This window comes from Apteryx mantelli, chromosome 2 (genome assembly GCF_036417845.1).
Source record: "Apteryx mantelli isolate bAptMan1 chromosome 2, bAptMan1.hap1, whole genome shotgun sequence".
Classification (NCBI taxonomy): domain Eukaryota; kingdom Metazoa; phylum Chordata; class Aves; order Apterygiformes; family Apterygidae; genus Apteryx; species Apteryx mantelli.
The window spans coordinates 106,756,728-106,774,832 of NC_089979.1; the positions used below are offsets into that span (position 1 = coordinate 106,756,728).

An 18,105-nucleotide genomic window follows, 5' to 3' on the forward strand; every position below is an offset into this window, starting at 1 on the left:
AGCCTAGCAGACTGGGAGATGTTTCAAGAAAGGGAAACCAGGACAGAGCTCGATCCATAACTACTTTTCCAAGTCACTTCACTCCTTATGCAAGAGAAAAAGAAAAGGAAAAGGAGGACTAAAGCATTTTCTGGAGATGTACTAATTTTGATGGAGGACATGTGGCTAAATCACCTGCTGTTTTTGAAACCACCACTCTGTTCCTTGTCAGATGTTATCCTCAGTGTCTTTATTTTTAACAACCAATTAATATACAGTAATCTCTAGCAAAATTGTTTGTTTTCTTATTCTCACCATGTGAGGCTGATTTCCAGGAAGGATAAGCAGTGCAGCTTTGCAAGAACAATCTTTTTAAGGATTGATATGCAAATTAACAAAGCAAACCCTTTTCCTCTCTTTGTTTTGTTTCCTCAGCAACTGCCAAAAAAGCCCATGACTCAACAATATTTCTCAGATTTGGTGATATGAGATGAATTCAAGTGTGATAGTTATAAATTCCAGTCACATTTGATATAAGCAATGCCTGTTTAGAAACAGCTGATAATTTGGTTTTAGGCACATGATAAAAAGCACCCAAGATTGCTAGCATTTTCAGTACGCTGCATTAGCCAGGCAGCTTGCCCACCTGCGGTGTCTCACTGAATTATTACCAAACTGATCTGCAGAATTCCACCCGGCTAAGACAGAATATGCAGAGGATCCTTTAAAGTTGTTAAGAGCTTTCTTTACACTTCCAACCAAACACTTTATAAACCAGTTCATCTCTATCCATTAGGTAGACTGGGGGAACTTTGTGTATCAAAGAACTCTGCTGTTTGTTGTTGTTGTAGGAGTTATTTTTTTAATGTATTTTGCAAAAAAAAAAAAAAAAGTCTGCCAACTTCAGATGTAAAGCTGGAAATCCAGACCATTAATTCCATATCCTTGTACTACACAAGTCAAATTTTGTTTCATACTCTAAGGATAAGGATTATTAAAAGCAAAATAAAGGGAAGAGAATTTACAGGCTGTGAAAAAAGACTGTCTCAAAGCTATAGCAAAGTTTAAGGAGTTTTCAGACCTCTCCCAGCAGAATACATAAGTGCACAACTAGGTGTTCTCTTGAACAGCAATGCTGTGTTGAATAAGTGCTTAGTTTTTTAAATAAGGATCTTCCTCAAATGCCAAATTCTAATAATCCAGAGACATTTTTAGACCTTTTACTGTTGTTGCTGTTGCCCTTTTTTTTTTTGGTGGGGGGGGAGTGGGGAGGTTATCCAGGTAAGTAATTGCTTCTTACATGAATAAATCCAAAGGCATTTATGCTCAGAACATTTTTTTTTTCTTGTAACACTGTGTGGTAGAAGAACAGCCTCTTCGAAGCTTTTGTTTATTTTACAAATGGCAGATACCAATGCAGGAAAGAGTCCCTGCTCTGCCCTCTGCCACTGCAACAATCTCTTTATGTTCTTTACATATTTGTGTGCCATCGTGGTATACGAGCACCTATCAAAGTGAGCCAAAAAGGAAGATCAGGTATACAACAACTAAAATGAGCAAGATTTTAAAAGCTAAACAGAATTTCTCTTTCTCTTAACTCCATTAGCTGCAGTGGAACTACACCAGGGATGAACCTGACTGTGTGACTTAATTACAATATATTTTATGTTTGCTGTACACATCCATCTCCTTTTCTGCAAGCTTCCAGCAACCTGATTTGTGTGTATGCTCTTCAAACTTTTATTGTCATGCCCTTCTGGAATCACAGTCTATGAGTAGGAGGAATTTTATTTATCTATAAATTAGAAACACATTTCTTTGCTGTTTCTCCCAATAACAACTAAGCTAAGGCACATCAGCTAAGGTACATGAAGAGCAGCTTCATCATATTCAGCCAGTTTGGACTTAGCTATGCTGTACAGAGCAAGAGAAAAGATTAAGAGGGCCTATGAAAAGATGTAGATGCAGTAATTCACAGTTTGTCTAACTCAGACCCTACCAGTCCTACACCCTTTCCTTGAATGCTCTGGGACATGATCAGCAGTAACATTCAGTTCTGCTTAGGCTAGAGAAATGTGAACAACAGTTTGGTCACTACCTTGGATGCCTAATGATTACAAAGCCAAAACCAACATGCATGCAGGTTCAGAGCATTGGAGTAAAAGGCAGGGAATCTTTTAGGCATGGACTTGCACTGAAGGCCTCTCTCTCTCAGAGGCTCAGGTATCCTTGCCAAACCTCAGACTTTTGGCCACAGGCGTCTGCTTCAGTGAGACCTCTGGGTACAGCCCTTGCATAGATGCAAAGTATCACAAGAGCAGGTCCGCATACAGGGGAGAGAGGTGCTCTGCCAGTGCAGGGAGCAGCTCCCGTGTTCAAAAACCTGCCTCCCTCCCCCATCCATTTGTTGTCTGAAATTGTTTCAATGAGGGAAAGAAAAACATTTCCTACTCCCTTGAAAGGGACACTATTAACTCAATGTTTCCTTCACCTAGCAAAGAGACATCTTGGGGAGAGGGAAACCACCAAAATGAAAATCTCAGATGGCTCAATTTCTCACGGGGAGTAGAAATACCTCCAGGAGTGATAGTGGTGGGCTATGAAGGATGAAAAGGACATTCACATCACTCTCCTGACCCTCAGAATGCTGCAAGGAGCTTCAACACTGTGGCAAGCCAGTACCGCAGAGGGGGAAAGAGCCCATGGTCACCTCTCTCACAGCACATTCAATGAGCCAAAGGAAAGATCAGTGACCCTGAGAAAGGAGTTAGGGCACAAGTACCTTCATGTTCTTTCTTTCCTTCCATATTTTTCTTATGTTTCTCCCTTCTTGGTTTATCAGTCAGTTTCTTTTTTGAAAGCCCTGTTCCAGAACTTCCTTTGGGCAGTCTGCTGTGCTCAGAGCCAGACTGTTTCTATCAGGTAGGCAAAGCAGATCAAATTTGCAGCTCAAATAATAAGCATGGCACCATGGATTTCAGTGGAACTACACTAATTTATACCAGCTCTCCCTCTACTCCTCAGGGACCCAAGACCTAACTCAATGGCCCAGACCAAACACATCACAGTTACAGTTCTTGCTTAGTGATTACAGAATAAAATGACTATTAGGAAAAAAAAAATTGCTCTAAAACTCCCCCCAAATGTAAATAGCAATAAAATACACTCGATATTTATCTGTCTTCACAAGTCTAGACTTAATGTTGCTTCCACAGAGGTCAGTGAAACATTACAATTAGAGTGAGAACAAGATAAAAGTTACCACTCAGACATCAGTCTATCTTATTTTCAGTGTACTCAGCATATTCAGCATATTTAAAATCTACAGCACATTATGCCAGAGTGCTATTAATCTCAATAGAAAATTGGCTTAGAAAGCTTTGAATCACTCTAGAAGTTAGCAGTTTATCTATATTACAGAACTGTATAAAGACACTAAAGAGACTTGCAGAATGAACAGTATTTTCTACTATATTTTCTAAAGCTGGAATGTTATCTCTATTTGATTTTATTGAATTTTTCCATAAAATTAGAAAAGAAGTGAGAAAAACAATATTTTGGCTGTTATGCTGCACAAATATATGCATCCATACATATAGATGTGTGTGTATACACACATGCCGTTCTGCAAATTTACCCACATCCTCTCACATACATATACAATAATGCAAATTTAAATATTCAGCTTCTGGATTACTATTAACCAAGGTGGTTCAACTTGACAGTTGCATGGGCCAGAAGCCAGTTTTAGGTCCCTCGTTCAAGACATATGAACACAGCCTGTTAGAAGGTATATGGGTGTTGATATCTGTTTCCAGGCATTGCTAGTCCACCTCTTCCTTTATGCAGAGGTATAGTGACTTACAGTTTCAAATGTGAACTTACTGTTCAACTTTGAAATTATTCAGAGGTCTGTATTTTGTCCGTTGAGTGCAATTGAACAACACTGTACCAAGTTATTAAGTACTGTGAATTGCGAGAATGAGAAATCCTTTGTAAGAGACCAGTTTATGTTCTTGATATTTATACTTTCCTGCCATATTAAATTTTCTTATAAAATTAAACAAAACAAAAAATCTACATAAAGGAGAACCCAGTGAAAATCTCTTAGAGTGTGGAAGTATTCACAAAGGATGCAGAAAAAATACCAGATCAGTGAATTCAGAAAAAGAGTAAAAAGAAATGGTTTTAGATTCATATGAAGACACTCCTTAGAAAGGGCCCTCCTTCTCTATCAAGGAAAAAAAAGAGCCTAGTTAAGCTCATCAGCTAACTTAGTCTGTTGAAAATCCTCCAGAGTTGCCTCACAATACATGCAGCTTCCATTAATGACAAACAATAGTTTCACTTTTCTTAGTTTACTTTCCCCCCCTCCTCCAGTAAAGCAAAAAAATTGCCATTACTACTCTTTGTAGTATCTAAGTCTATTTTAATAACTGTGCTGAATATGAGCCACAAAATGCAATAGATTATTGAATCAGGCTCATCAGATAAAGTAAGTTCGTATTCAAATTCTGACTGTAGTGAAGCGATGTGGAAATTAGCAGTAGTTTCACTACACCGCAATCTTCCAATAGCAATAACAACTTTGAAAAACTCTCTGGACCATAAGAAGATTTAATTTTATCCTGTCAATTACTGTATACACATTTTAATATTTCTTCTGACCCAGTTTTTGAGATGTGGATTTAAAATCTGAAACAACTATTCTGCTAACCTCTTAACAAAAAAATGCCTGCAATAGTAACTTTACTAAGTTACACTAGTTCTCTCATGTTCACTAGTCCCAGCGTAAAATATTCCAGACTGAACTAACTGCAATGCTCCATCGAGTTCAATTTAACAGGGTAATGGAGACATTTTATAGCACTAACAGTGAGTATAGACTTAACAAGAAGAGCTTTAGCTTTTACAGGATTATAGAAATAATAGAAAACAAATCTGATTACAATATAGGAAGGACCACAGCAAATGCCTCAGATGGTTCTGACTGAGGAAAATTGGCCATGTCCAGTTGAGCATATAAGGCCTGTAATTTAGTAATACATTTGTGAAGTCATGAAACATTATCTGCCATCGTGGGAGCCATACAGTGCATGAAAAAATGTAGAATTATTTAGGATAGCAATAAAATGGAAGACATTTTGCTTCACGTCCTTTCCCTCAATGTTATTGGCAATTTTACATGTTAATCTGCAATAACCTACTGGCTCTTGGCCTTTCTCTTCTGTACATTTCCATTCCCACCATAATGTTCCTCTCTTCTCCACATGGAGACTAATTTAACAAGACTAGAAGGTTAAATGCTTTCAGTCCTTGAGGATGAGAACCTGTTTAACAGTCATGTATGTTAATTTACCTGCTTGAAAATGATAAAGCGTCTTAGCAAGGAATACAATCATCATGACTGATATGCATGCTTGTCCCCCAACCAGCTGCTCTTAAGTATCATTTAAGATACTCTCTTTTTATGAAAAAAAGCATATCCCAGGAGAAATAGTCCTAAACCAAACACGTTACAAAAGGTTGAAAAATTAAGCTCTAAAAGCTCAGGAAATGGAAAGGATATTTTTCCAAAATGCTTCTAACACAGTAGAGAGTATTTAAAAAGCTGTCACTTTTGTGTAGAGACCAAAATACGAAAAGCAGTCATGCTCCAAAGGGAAAAGCAGGGAAAATCTTCAAGGTGTGATCACTAGAAATGGCCATTCCCTTCAACTTGGCAGAATTACTGAAATATGCTGCCGTGAGAAGAACTAGCGAGATGCTGCAACAGCTGGCTATAAAGGAAGCAGTTTCTAGAGACATTTCCAGAGACTTCAAGGAGATAAAAAGTCTGGCTTGAGAAGAACAAAGGTGACTCTCTGAGGACAGTGCTGCAGGCGCCCAGAGTGAGAGGCATGGTCCTCCCCGGCCAAGCAGACACCCTGATGGCTGCTGCCAAGGGCCTGCCCTGCATAACAGGGCTGTGCAGAGCACTCCTCCGCAGGCAGGGTAATAGTCACCTCTTCTAATGTTACACAGCTAAAATGAGGCACCTGGGTTAATCAACCAAATTGCCTCGATAATTAATGAAATGAAGCAGGCACTTCTAGAGTGCAGTTAGACATCTCCCTTGGATGACACAGATTGAACCTTAGAAATACCTTTCTCTATGCCGACTACAGTTGTCTAAACAATTGGTTTCAGTACAAATGCCCATGCTGCAGGTATGTACAGTTAATCAGAATAATCCAACATGGCCCTATATAAAGATGCAAGTCTCAAATTTCCAGAATATGAGCTCAAGAAGAACTCGGTAAAATTTTACCAGGAGCATCCAAACCAAGATGAGAATTATGACACACAACTGACATACCAAGCAAAGTATCTTCCAACACAAAAGGTACCATAAAGAAAGTCAGGGTGGTACCTGCCCACGGGTATATTCTTTACATATTTACATAAAGTGTGTGATGTAGCTTCCCCCAGGGAAATTGTCCCACAGATGCTGCAGTATAACGGCATACACATTATCCGTCACTGATCGTATCAGTTATATAGGCACTTGCACAAAAGACCACTTTGATTTAGGGTAGCTAGCTTCCCTAGGTTTCGCTAGAAGATCTCTCCAGCGGGCAGTTCAGAAGGGGACTCAAGCTCAGCAGCCTGACCTGCCTCGGAGGGATCCTGTCACTGCCCTGCCTATTAAAGGGGACCTGGGGAGACAGGTCTCCTTAAAACTAGCCTTTGTAAATATCGCTCCCCTAGTGCACACTTACCACCGCCACAAAGAAGGGTTAAGTGTGGTCAGTTATATCCACCTTTTCTAATATGAACTTCCCCATTCAAACCAGCCTGCAAAAGTTTATATATTTTATGTTTTAAAAATATATCATAATTATCAGCATATAAACTAGAAGTGTTGTATAGACTCTGTAGATACAACTTCTTAAAATGACTGCTTCTAGGAATAGCTACTTCTATAGCACAGCAAAGGACTGACTGCTCTTGACACAGTCCAAAAAAACCCACAGGAGCTGATTAAAAATGTAAGTTATTGATGCTTTGCCTAAGACCCAGTGGCAATGTTATTAAGTTCGATATCTTTGAGGGAGAACAGGTACAAAAGCCACTGCAGCAACACAGAAATTTCAAATGGAAATATACTTAAAAGCAAAGAAGGTAATCAGGAAAAGATCCTAAATTATGGAAATAAATAAAAATAGATTTAGCCTACAAATATTGACAGAGCCTGAAGGCATATTTCACTGCAAATGGAAAGGACAACAGGAAGTTAAGTGTGTCAGTTTGGCTAAGTGATGAGATCCCCAAAGTGACATGAACAAAATCTTTCATTCAGAATACTGAAATCCTACTCTAGCAGTGTCCTTGTAAAACAGAATAAAAGCATTTATTCTTGACCTCTTGTAAAAGGAAATTCTTAGAAATCCAAGTTGCAATAAGACAGAAGTTGAAAGGGAAATAGCTAAATCTGTAAACACAAATGGATTCTCCACATAGATCAGACACAGGAAGTATGTGAGGAAATCTACCAGGGAGAAGAAGAATTAAAACAAACCAAAACTTCTGTGAAATGCATGCTTGTTTCTTTGCATTCATCTTTACCATGCAGGATGCTCTGGAAATGCCTCTTCTTTTCTATTAACATGACTTATCATAGTGAAAATATTTTGGGTATTTCTGAAATGTATCCAAAGGTGATGGAGTTGTGACCATGACAGTACCTGACCAGAGGCATGTGCAATTCTGAATGATGCTATTTGGGTAACTGTAGCCTTGAAAATCTCCCTCATTCACGGTAAATCCATGCCACAGCTCAAGCATCAAGAGAAGATACACTGAAATATGTAGTGCATTAAAGCAAGAAGTCACCCAGCCTAGATGCCGTATGTCCAAGAGTTTCTCATGAATGTAAGAAGAATACAATGCAAATGATTATATTTCTCTCAACAAGAATTTTTATATGTTCCTCTGAAGCATCCAAGTTCTGGCCAAATTCAGACACACTGCCAAAAAGCGGAGACTAACTATTTTGGTCCTGAATGGCAAAGCAAGATCAGGAGAATGAAAAAAAGTTTTGCAGTTTTCCATAGGTTCTTCAGCGAGGCAGTGGTACAAACCATCCAGAGTCAAGACTCTGTGTGAGCATTGATCACTATAGGATTTTAATTCTTTTGCATCAACAGAGAGGAAAAGTGCTACTAAAACAGCATCTTCCAATGTGTCAATGCCAAAAAATGCCAAGACTGTCTTCATGAGATTCCCAACAAATATATGCTGCATTACACTTCCTCGCTCCTGTTACTATACTTCCCACAGTGGTGACAGGGATTTTTTTAGGCATTACAGTTGTAAGACGGCACAATTATTTTAAGCAAGGGCTGTCACAACTTGCCATTTGCAGTTGCCATTCCTTCCTAAGAACCAGCTCATAGATCACAGGGACCATGCCCATCACCGCTACCTTATTCTTGAGATTTCTTAGAGGTTCCTTCCTCCCTCATCATTCTGAATACTAATGCAGAACACTATTTTTAAACCAGCACAGTCCGTACTTTGAACTAATAATGAACATCTAGAAGTTGTTTAATCAGATCAGAATCCTTCCAAAAAATTACAGATCTCTGCACATTTCTTCTGACTGCAGGAGACACAACAACTCGTCTCCCGTTACTACGGCAGAAGGCGACAAAGAGAAGCTCATACTTTCTGCCCTTAATCACACTCTGATGCAGCACAGTATGAACTAGAATGACATGTAAATAGCAGTTCTTTCCCACATTGCTGAAAGAAGGCAGGAGATTTATTTTCAGATTTGGAAAGAAAATGCATGCAGATTGAACAGAAAGCTAAGGCTTTTTTTTTTTTTTTTTTTTAGCTCCTTCACTGTCTCTGATCTATTTCTTCCCTACAAAGAACTAACCCAGCGGCAAGAGCTGGCATCTGCCTGGTACCCTCGCGTCATGTGTCATTAACACTTCCAGTTAGCTGCACCTGCCCAGGGCTACAGGAGCAAGTGTGGTGCAGCAGCAACCTCCCTGGCTTCAGTGCCATGTCATATCGGAGGCGCGTGCTTTTGTGCGTGAGTGTGAATGACCCTGTGTTGTGCCACAGCACTGCCATGTACAGCACTGCCTTGTGTTTCATGGCTACAATTACTCCACAAATGATGGGTATTGTAAGTTTATAAAGGGTTTACTAGATGGCTTGTTGCCATTTGGAGGATGAAATTCAGCAATGAAACGAAAGTGAGAGTGGCTATTTGAACTTTTCAAGACATTTCTTGCCAATGCTCAGCTACAGGGTAGTCCCATTCATTTCAAAACTACACATCTCTGACCTATTCTGTGCTGGGGCCCTGTGATGAGCATGGCCAGGCATTCCAGTCATGGATTTGTTACACAAGCGTTTATGAGTAAATCTGTTACAAATTCACATCAAAAAATGCCTCCATTGTCTCTCTACTCAGCATCTAAGTTAGCCTTCTGTTTTTCCTAGAAAAGGGAGCCATAGATGCAAAGCATCCACAGTATTCAGAGGTCTCATGTGGAAGGCTATAATGAGGAGAAGTGAGCTCGGATGGAGGAAATGTGGATGCTGTTTACGTTCGAGACCTGAGGAAATACATGCTCTAGGCTGCTGTGCAGAGTCAGAAGAGGAGATAGGTGCATAGTGGAGGGGTATAGGTTATGCAGAGGTGATATTTTCGCACAGCAAAGGCTATGAGGACAAGGCTGGCAAACAAGATAGATTTGATTAAGTTTCTCTTTGTCCTAACAAGGCTGTTTAAGGGGAAAACACATTTTCAGCATATTGTTAAATGTAATTTGAAATAAGATGTGTGAATTTATTCAGGCACATCCATTCCTCTCATTTCTTGTCAAATGCTTGTCATGCTCATGTACTATATTTCTGCAGTACCATTAGACTGGAAGAAGTCATAGACAGGGAACATTTCTCTCATTTTCTTTTTCCTTGGGGAATCTGGTACAATGCGAGTGCAATGACCAAAACATAAGCATCAGTAATAATATGGATCCCATTTTGCCTGCAATAGTCTCTCTGAAAAGCTACAATCATTTATTTGACACATAGTGCTCTCTGTGAAGAGCCAAGTTGAGTCTCTAAATTTTTGTCATCATGGAAAGTAGTTTTCTGTTGTTGTACCTCCAATATTCATACTTTCCATTATCCTATTTTTTTCCATGCAGGATAGAAATGTAAATATTGAAATATTCTTTCCATTTTGTGTAAACAAGACCAATGAAGAACACTGATGGCCTCCAAGGAGGAGGAAGAAAAGCATATTTAAAAATAGGAACTTCAGATTCTTTCCTAAACATTTAAAATGTGTTGTTTTCTCTCCAGAATATTAATCAAGAATAGAAGTTTTAGAAATTCATGACACACAGGGCTAAATCAGTCTATTACAGATTTCTAACATATGTAACTCATGTATCATTATGCAAAAGGAAATTTGAATTAAATTGAAAAAAGAATGCTGTACTTACTGTGGCTAATTCATCAAACTTGCCAAAGAGTTCATTCAGCAGCTTCACCAGTTCTTGGGCAGTGCACTGTGATGCCAGACTAGTGAACCCCACAATGTCTGCAAACAAAATGCTGTAAAGAGAAGGTAGAAAGCACAGAGATATCAGTACAGAAGACACCTTCACATTTTCATTATCCTCTTTTACAGCCCAAATGTGACCCAAAGCACAAACCCAAACAAGTTCTGAAATGCTACCAGTAAAGTGCTACCTGAAATAAAAAAGCAAAGACTAATAGCAGAGAACTGGGCATGAGTTTAGTGCTGATAATTGTTGGGCTGCCGTGGAGAGAGTCCTGGGACACTGCTCTATGTCTCTGTGACCCATCTAAGTTATACGTAAGGCAAAACACCTTATTCAAGTGTTTACCCTCCGAGTACTTCAGGAACATAGAGCACAATTACTTTTCTTTACAGAATGTGAATCAAGACACAAGGGAGGCTAAACAGCTTGGCCAAGTCTTGTTAAATCTGTGGTAGAGTAAGGAAAGAAATGTAGTCCTCCAAGTCCATGGCTAATGGCTTCAACTTCGGATATGCCTTAATACTTAATGGGAGGTCTAACTTTTCGGCATTTCAGTTAATCTTTGCAGATATTGTGAGGCTTAATGACAAACACTTGCAAAATAGTTGGAAGAGCTAAGGTATTGGATTCAAAACAGGAAAGCAGTGTTCAGCTATTTCCTTGCCAGCCACAGCGAGAGCCTGCAGCACCCTGTGGAAGTGCCCAGGTGGATCCCAAAGACGGGTCTTGTGCTGATATGGTTCCACGGCCAAACTGACAAACCTGGCTCAAGGTTTATTAAGCACTGCAAGACATGAGTAAATAACTTGCGTATGGTAGCTCTGTGATGTGGTTACACTGCTCCAAGTCAGGAGCTAGCACGCACACTGCTGGGTCAGACTTCTTTCACTGTGCTGCATCGCTCAGGTAAGTGTCCAGCTTCCATCAACATTCAGCAAGTTTTAATGTACAACAGTTTATTCTGCTTTAATAATACATCCCTATCCATCTGTGATAAGGGAAGAGACTTGAAAAAAATACTACAGTTACAGAGAGAATAAAAATTCCGCTGTTGACCCTGGAACTGATCCTTTTAACTATTTCAATTCCTTCATCCAGTGGCACAGGCCCAGCGCCAGCTGCAGAAACCTAATACATTTATCTCCAACACCCAGATTATAAACATCAAATAAGTGTTTATTTATCCAAATGCTAACAAACAGTCCCATGCCACATGGCCTAGGTATACTTGACATAATGTAAAACATGGCTTGGGAACTATAATTTAAGTTACACATTACAGACTCCTCTTCCCCTCAACAAACCTTCACTCTGTGGATAAAATAACTGGTGCTAGAAAAGCAGGACTAACAAATCTACTATTTCCAGGCCACCATCACCCAGCCTGAACTCTCACACAAAGCCACAAAAAAGAACAAATACAGCCCCATTCCGTTTAACCCATTAACCCCAAAATCCTTTCTCCACCAGAACAGGTTAGCTAACACATCCCAACACAAAACTAACTCCTCCAAAGTTTAATGGCTTTAATCTACAAACATGGCATACATGCTGTCATATTAAACCTTGGGGTGCACTCTTCACTCTTTTCTTCCTTGAGCACGCTTTATGAAAACGCTGATTAAAACTGCCCTGGTTCAAGAGAAGAATAGCTATTTCATTCTTACACTATTTAAACATCAAAAAAAAAGACTTCTTAAAATAAGATATTCAGCATTTCAGCATTTAGTCAATTGTACTATTTTGTGCCTCTGCTGTCGTGAACGTGAACCACCCTGGTAATGGATGAGGTAAAAGGTATTAACAGAGTACAATAAAAGCAATAATGCCAATGAAGTGCTCTGCGTATTTGCCCATGAAGATCTAGTCATTCACTTAATTATGGATTGACATCCTTGTTGTCTGACAGCCCTAGGCTGATCTTTCTGGAAATTCATCAGTCAATGTCATATCATCCTTCTAAATTCCTTAAAGGTTTTCAGATGTACTTAAATGTACACCAAGGTCTTCCATACAGTCATCTAACCCATTTGCTTTATGATCTATGTTCACATCTCAATTCATATAGCCACAAAGAAAAAGGCACAGGGGAAAAAACAATTGTTGCAAACCAACATATCATGTAGTATCCAGATTTTAATTAGATATTATTAGATGTGGGAAAGAGTAGCTGCCCAATATTTCCCACAGAACCAACAATTTCCACTCGAAAAAATTAGCATTGTGTTTTTTTTTAGACCTTGAATGTAGTAAAACTGTATCTGTTTACCAAGGTGTCTACAAATAAATCACTCCAGTGCTGTCACAAACACACAAAACAGAAATGTCAAGCATTTAAAGAGACTATATACTCATGTGTTAACAACTAACAGAGCAACCAATACACTGCTGATACATACAGTTACATCAAAAAGTCTCAATTACTTAAGCATGGAGCACAGGAAATGTATTCACATATCATCATTCATTTAAAAGGAAAGTTATTTTACATACAACTACCTTAGTAAGTCAGTATGGTATCCTTACTCATCCTTTAAACATTTTAAGAGAGTATTTATTGGTGTCTTTATTAATTCTTAGTGATCAGTGTTTGATTCAAAACACTGGTAATTATGTGCCAAACTGAAGTCCAACCCAAGGACACACAATACATAACTGAACATGTAATACAAAAATTTTGGTAAAACATGTAATTATAGTGTGCTGAGACAAGACCAGGGTTATGCTTGTGAACAATTTTGTACCATACTATATATTTTAAAGCTAATGGAATAGGTTAGGCAGCCTGACCACTGTTACACTTCTTTGGCATAAGGTGTTTTTTTAATATTTGTAGCTCATTTTTTAATTTTTAATATAATATTCTTAAAACTTGCAAAATATAAAACTTCTGTGCCTGAAAACTGTGGAAATATCTCAAGTGCTGGACAAGGCACAGTGCAAGGGGGGGCAATGCTTTGAGTATACGCCCTGCTTTTTTTTAAGAGCAAATTCTGCTCGCTTCTACCACCACAAAATGTTAAAATCATAGCAGTTGCTGAATTTCTTTTGAATGCCAACTGAAGTACACAAGAGCAAAAGCAAGGTCTCAGCATGGAAGGTAGAAAGCCTCCAGTGGATGAGCAGGGGCTTTACAGACCCAAAGCGTGTCCCTGTCTGAGAGCCTGCTGTTTCCACAGTCTGTTGCCATGCAGGGGGTGGGCAGTGCTGAGGGCTGTGAGTTTGTTTGATGCACACTGAGCTCTAATATCCTAAAAATAGAATTGAAACTCATTAGCCAGTTTGTTTTATTTTAGCTAGCATGCTGACCAATATTATCTTCCGCACTCCTTCACCTGTCTGTGTCCATCTGCTATCTCTTCCTTTAGTACTTGGATTACAAGTGTTTTGGGCCAGCAACTACACTTGTTCTTTATTTTTACAATGCCTTAAAAAGAGAAAAAAAAAGTGAACCTTGGTCTGCAACAACTGTTTTTGACTATGGAGGTAAAACACCCACCTGATGCAATACACTTTTTTTTTCTGTTATGCCTTGCTCAGGTTTTTGGAACATAAAAGATACAGAAGGCAGGAGGTCAGGAGGTGGTAAAATCAACTACATGGGGTGAGAACAGATTATAATGCTTGGTAGGGCCATGGAATTCATAAGGTTACTAAAGAGAGAAATTATAAGATATACAATACCAGAATTACATTGATAAACCATGCCTGAACTGTTTCCAAGGCCAAGCAATATTTGAAAAGTCCAAGACCCTACCTATTTGTTAACAGAACACAATTCAATATTCAAATTCCCTTTCCTCTGATTTGGATATATTAACCACACGAAAATAACGAGTCTTAAACTTAGGCCAGGTCTACATTGGTATACTTAGGAAAGTTAAGACAAATTAACCACAATAGTGACATCAATGTTAAGGCATATTGATCTCTCATGTAGATACGGTCATTCAATAGCAAAGTAGCCTTGGTTCACTGTAACTTAATTGCTAATCCCCATGGAGGTCTGCATCCTCAAGAAGCATTAGTCTAGAGTGAACTAGGGCTACCCTGCTTAGGCATGAAAGCATCCATGCAACGGTACAGTATACAAAGGGACGCTTCACACTGATTGCCAAGGGCTTTTTCTTTTTTAAAGGAAAATAGTATTAAAGTATGTAGCAAAAAGCAATGACAAGCTACACATTAACAATTGGTTCTCTTAATGCCTTCTCAGGGATATGACTCGCCCTTCTTTAATTCCACAGAATTCTTAACCATGCCTTAGAGGGGACACTGATTAAAAACCAGCAAAACAATCTCAATTAAACTGTGTCTGTTAAAGAAAGAAGAGAAAAGAAAATGAGAAGAAAGTGAAAACAATGAACAAAGGCTACTTTTGTTTGTTCAGCAATGAGACTTGCACACGATTCAAGAGCAGCTCTCCGTGACAAGTGATGTATGATGTGATGGTTAGCCAGGCTAAGTAGTTCTTAGGGGACTAAGACTGGCATTGCCTCGTTACCCAGGGACTCAGAAATGCTCTCATTCCTCAGTCCCACAACTGAACCGAGGGGACCCTGAGGAGCTATTATTCTCTCTTGCTTGTGGACTATACCAAAAACGCTACGTTCCTTATGCTCTCTGGGATATTCAGTATTTGTCCTGTAGTTTTCAGTCATGTGAAGATTTTACTAAGTTGATAGGGTTGGGAAGTTTGGCTAACCCAGTAAAATCTTAAATCACTTTGGCTTTTAGACAGATAAGTTATTAGTGTAATACATTACAATAGCATATCAATATTCCAATTAAATCCTAGGGGAAAAAATAATCAGTTATTGAGCAGTGCTTTGTAAAACTTTTGCTCAGTTCTTGATTTTAATCCCTGAGCGATATCTTTGTGTTGCAGGAGCAGCGCTGTGCTGGGCTGGAGGTTTGCTTGCTCCTGATGCTGCTTGCTTCCTTGAAGGAGAGCAGAGGAACAGACCGAGTATTACTAAAGGCAGCAGCAGAGCGATTTCAAATCTTTTTGCCTGATGGTTCTATCAGAGAAGTAAGACATACTGTTGTTACTGGTTGTCTATTTTCAAGTAACAACTGTGGTTACCCTTGCAGTGACTTAAAACTCTCCTGAATGGTTCCAGTAACACCTTCTGCCCATGAATAACAGCAGCTTGTGAGCACAGATGCAGTTGGGTTATTATTGCCCTTGTTCTTGTGGCACTCAGAGCAGGGCTAAAACCCAGTTTTTACTCTAAATTTGTGAGGCTCTTTTCTGAAACATCCTACCAGTTTTACTCACACTTAGCAAAGCAAGCCTAAAATTACTTGCTATTTTGTATGACAATATTTTAGTTTTAGCATTTTTTTTAATGTATAGATTCCTAGAGCTTAGCTTAAATACTCCCCAGTGTAAACACTGCCTTTTTTTTTTTTAAACAATTTTTCAATAGTCACCTTTCTACATTTGATAAGAAAATGAGCTTATTCCTAATCAAAATACTGGATAGCTTTCTGTCAGAAATATTTTATACTTAAATGGCTTTAGTTACCAATATTACTAAATGATCTTACAATAAATTATTCTAAAACATCTTGAAATATACATAATGACGTCAAGAAGTTACTTCTTGAGAAGTAACTTCTTGCAAATAAATCTCAAGCTTGGGTCATTTCAAAACACTTACAGGTTTGCTACAAAACATTTCCTGCAAATGCTAGCACCTGCTTCTTTCTCTCTGATCCTAGAATGTTTCCTCCTTCTTAATGAAACTCATCTAGCTTTCTGATAAGATAACTTTTTCAAAAAAGCTTGAAAAAATAGTTCCTACAGTTAAAATGTATAGTAACTTCCTCTACAATGACTGATGAGTAGTTTCTACTACACACTCTTTATGCAGACAGAATGCATAACCTCTAATATCCACATAAATTTAGCACAACCCAGTAAGCCACGCAGAATACCGCAACAAAGCAGAGAAGACTATTTCTCTTAGTATGTAAAAGCAGATTTGTAAGTACTGAAGAGGAATGTTCTTCTTTTGACTATTAGTTTACCTCCTAAATTTAATGAAAGTTTCCCAAGGATTTTTTAAAGTTACCTAGAGATTTGACATGCAGCCCCCAACTCCAACAGCTATTATTTTCCAACTGTTTCTGACACAAAATTTCTGAATACAAACAAGACAGCATTCCAATAAGCAACTCAAGGGAAAAAAAAAGCAGTGTTATCAATAGCTATTCCTTGCATCTATATCACAAACAAAGATTTGAGTTGGTTCAGCAAAAGCACACAAGTTTCACAGCATTAGCTAAAACTCCTTGACTCTCTGGAGAATTTCTGCACCAGCAAGCCCTGAGTCATCCCTCCAGGACCTATTACATTCCTGGTTTTCTCCCACTTTCCTGCAATCCCTGTAGTCACAAATAAGCAGCACCTGCCCTGGTGACTCAGCAGCCCTTCTGCAGCCCTGGAGGAAACCACTCCACTGGCTAAAACTGAACGTGGAAACCCTGTTGCTTAGTTTCAGAGACTCAGGCTGCTTCCCCGCTGTGCGCATCAGTCGAGTAGCTCTTTTCTGTGGCACTCGCCGGGGCGTTCTGGACGAGAAATCCCGCCATGTTCCATAGGAGATTTCAGAGCGCGTAGGTGGTAAATGTTCGCTTTCAGCAGCATTCATTCATGGGCTTTATTCACAAGAATAGTCCTGCTGGCTCCAAGGGAACCAGTTGTATAAATAGATGCTCAGCAAAATAAGGAAGCATTGTGTGCCCTGCTCTTTATTTCTGCTTAGGTCATTTTAATTAGAGTACAACTTATAATAAGAATGATATTTTAATGGAACATGCTGTTTCAGAAAGGAATCTGGTAGGAGTAGTATAAAGCTACTTCCTCAAAGATCTACCATAGGGAAAATCATTGATAATTTTATCTGTAATTTACTACACTGAGCAAGTAAAAAGTGCTCTCAAAAATTAAAGAGGGCTGTTAAAGCTTAAATTAAAAAAAAAAAGAAATTTTGTTTTAGGAGAACAAATGTTGAAGAAAACTAGTTCACTGTGAAACCTATGCCTTATGAGCTTAAAAAACATGGGGGGAGGGGGGAAGCCTGTTCCTAGGCTTTATGATCAAAGGCTTTTAAAACATTGGAATGGGTAAGCTAAATTCAAAGTTGTTTTTGACAGTTCTCATGCTTTCTAGGATATAGGACAAAACAGAAATACTCGCATGTAAATAACTGTAGACTCTATTCTAGCCTCAGACTGGATCACAACAACCTGTAAATGGCCACAAGGAATCTTTTTTATTCATTACTTCGAATCACGGATTACTTTGTCTGAAATTAGTATCTCTTGTTACATGGCAGTCAGCTCTACTTCTCACTTGTAAAAATTAGGTTAAATCAAATTCCTGTACTGGAAGCTCAAGAAACTGGTAGCAGTTCAATACTTACTTTCCATTTATGTCTTGAATGCAATTTGATTTTTAGAGTAGTGTGAACAGTTGTCTGTTTAAATACCAAATCAGCCATATCCTTGTCCGTGCATACATTCAAACAGTTCCATTAGT

General features: G+C 38.8%; 1 protein-coding gene across 1 annotated transcript in view; it reads right to left on the reverse strand.

The window, feature by feature from the left end:
• The window catches only part of ADCY1 (adenylate cyclase 1), a 153,059-nt gene that overhangs the window by 63,646 nt on the left and 71,308 nt on the right, over positions 1-18,105 (reverse strand). The window contains exon 4 of the mRNA XM_013952768.2: positions 10,494-10,605. Within this exon, the coding sequence (XP_013808222.1) occupies positions 10,494-10,605 (112 nt within the window). The remainder of the gene's footprint in view (positions 1-10,493; positions 10,606-18,105) is intronic.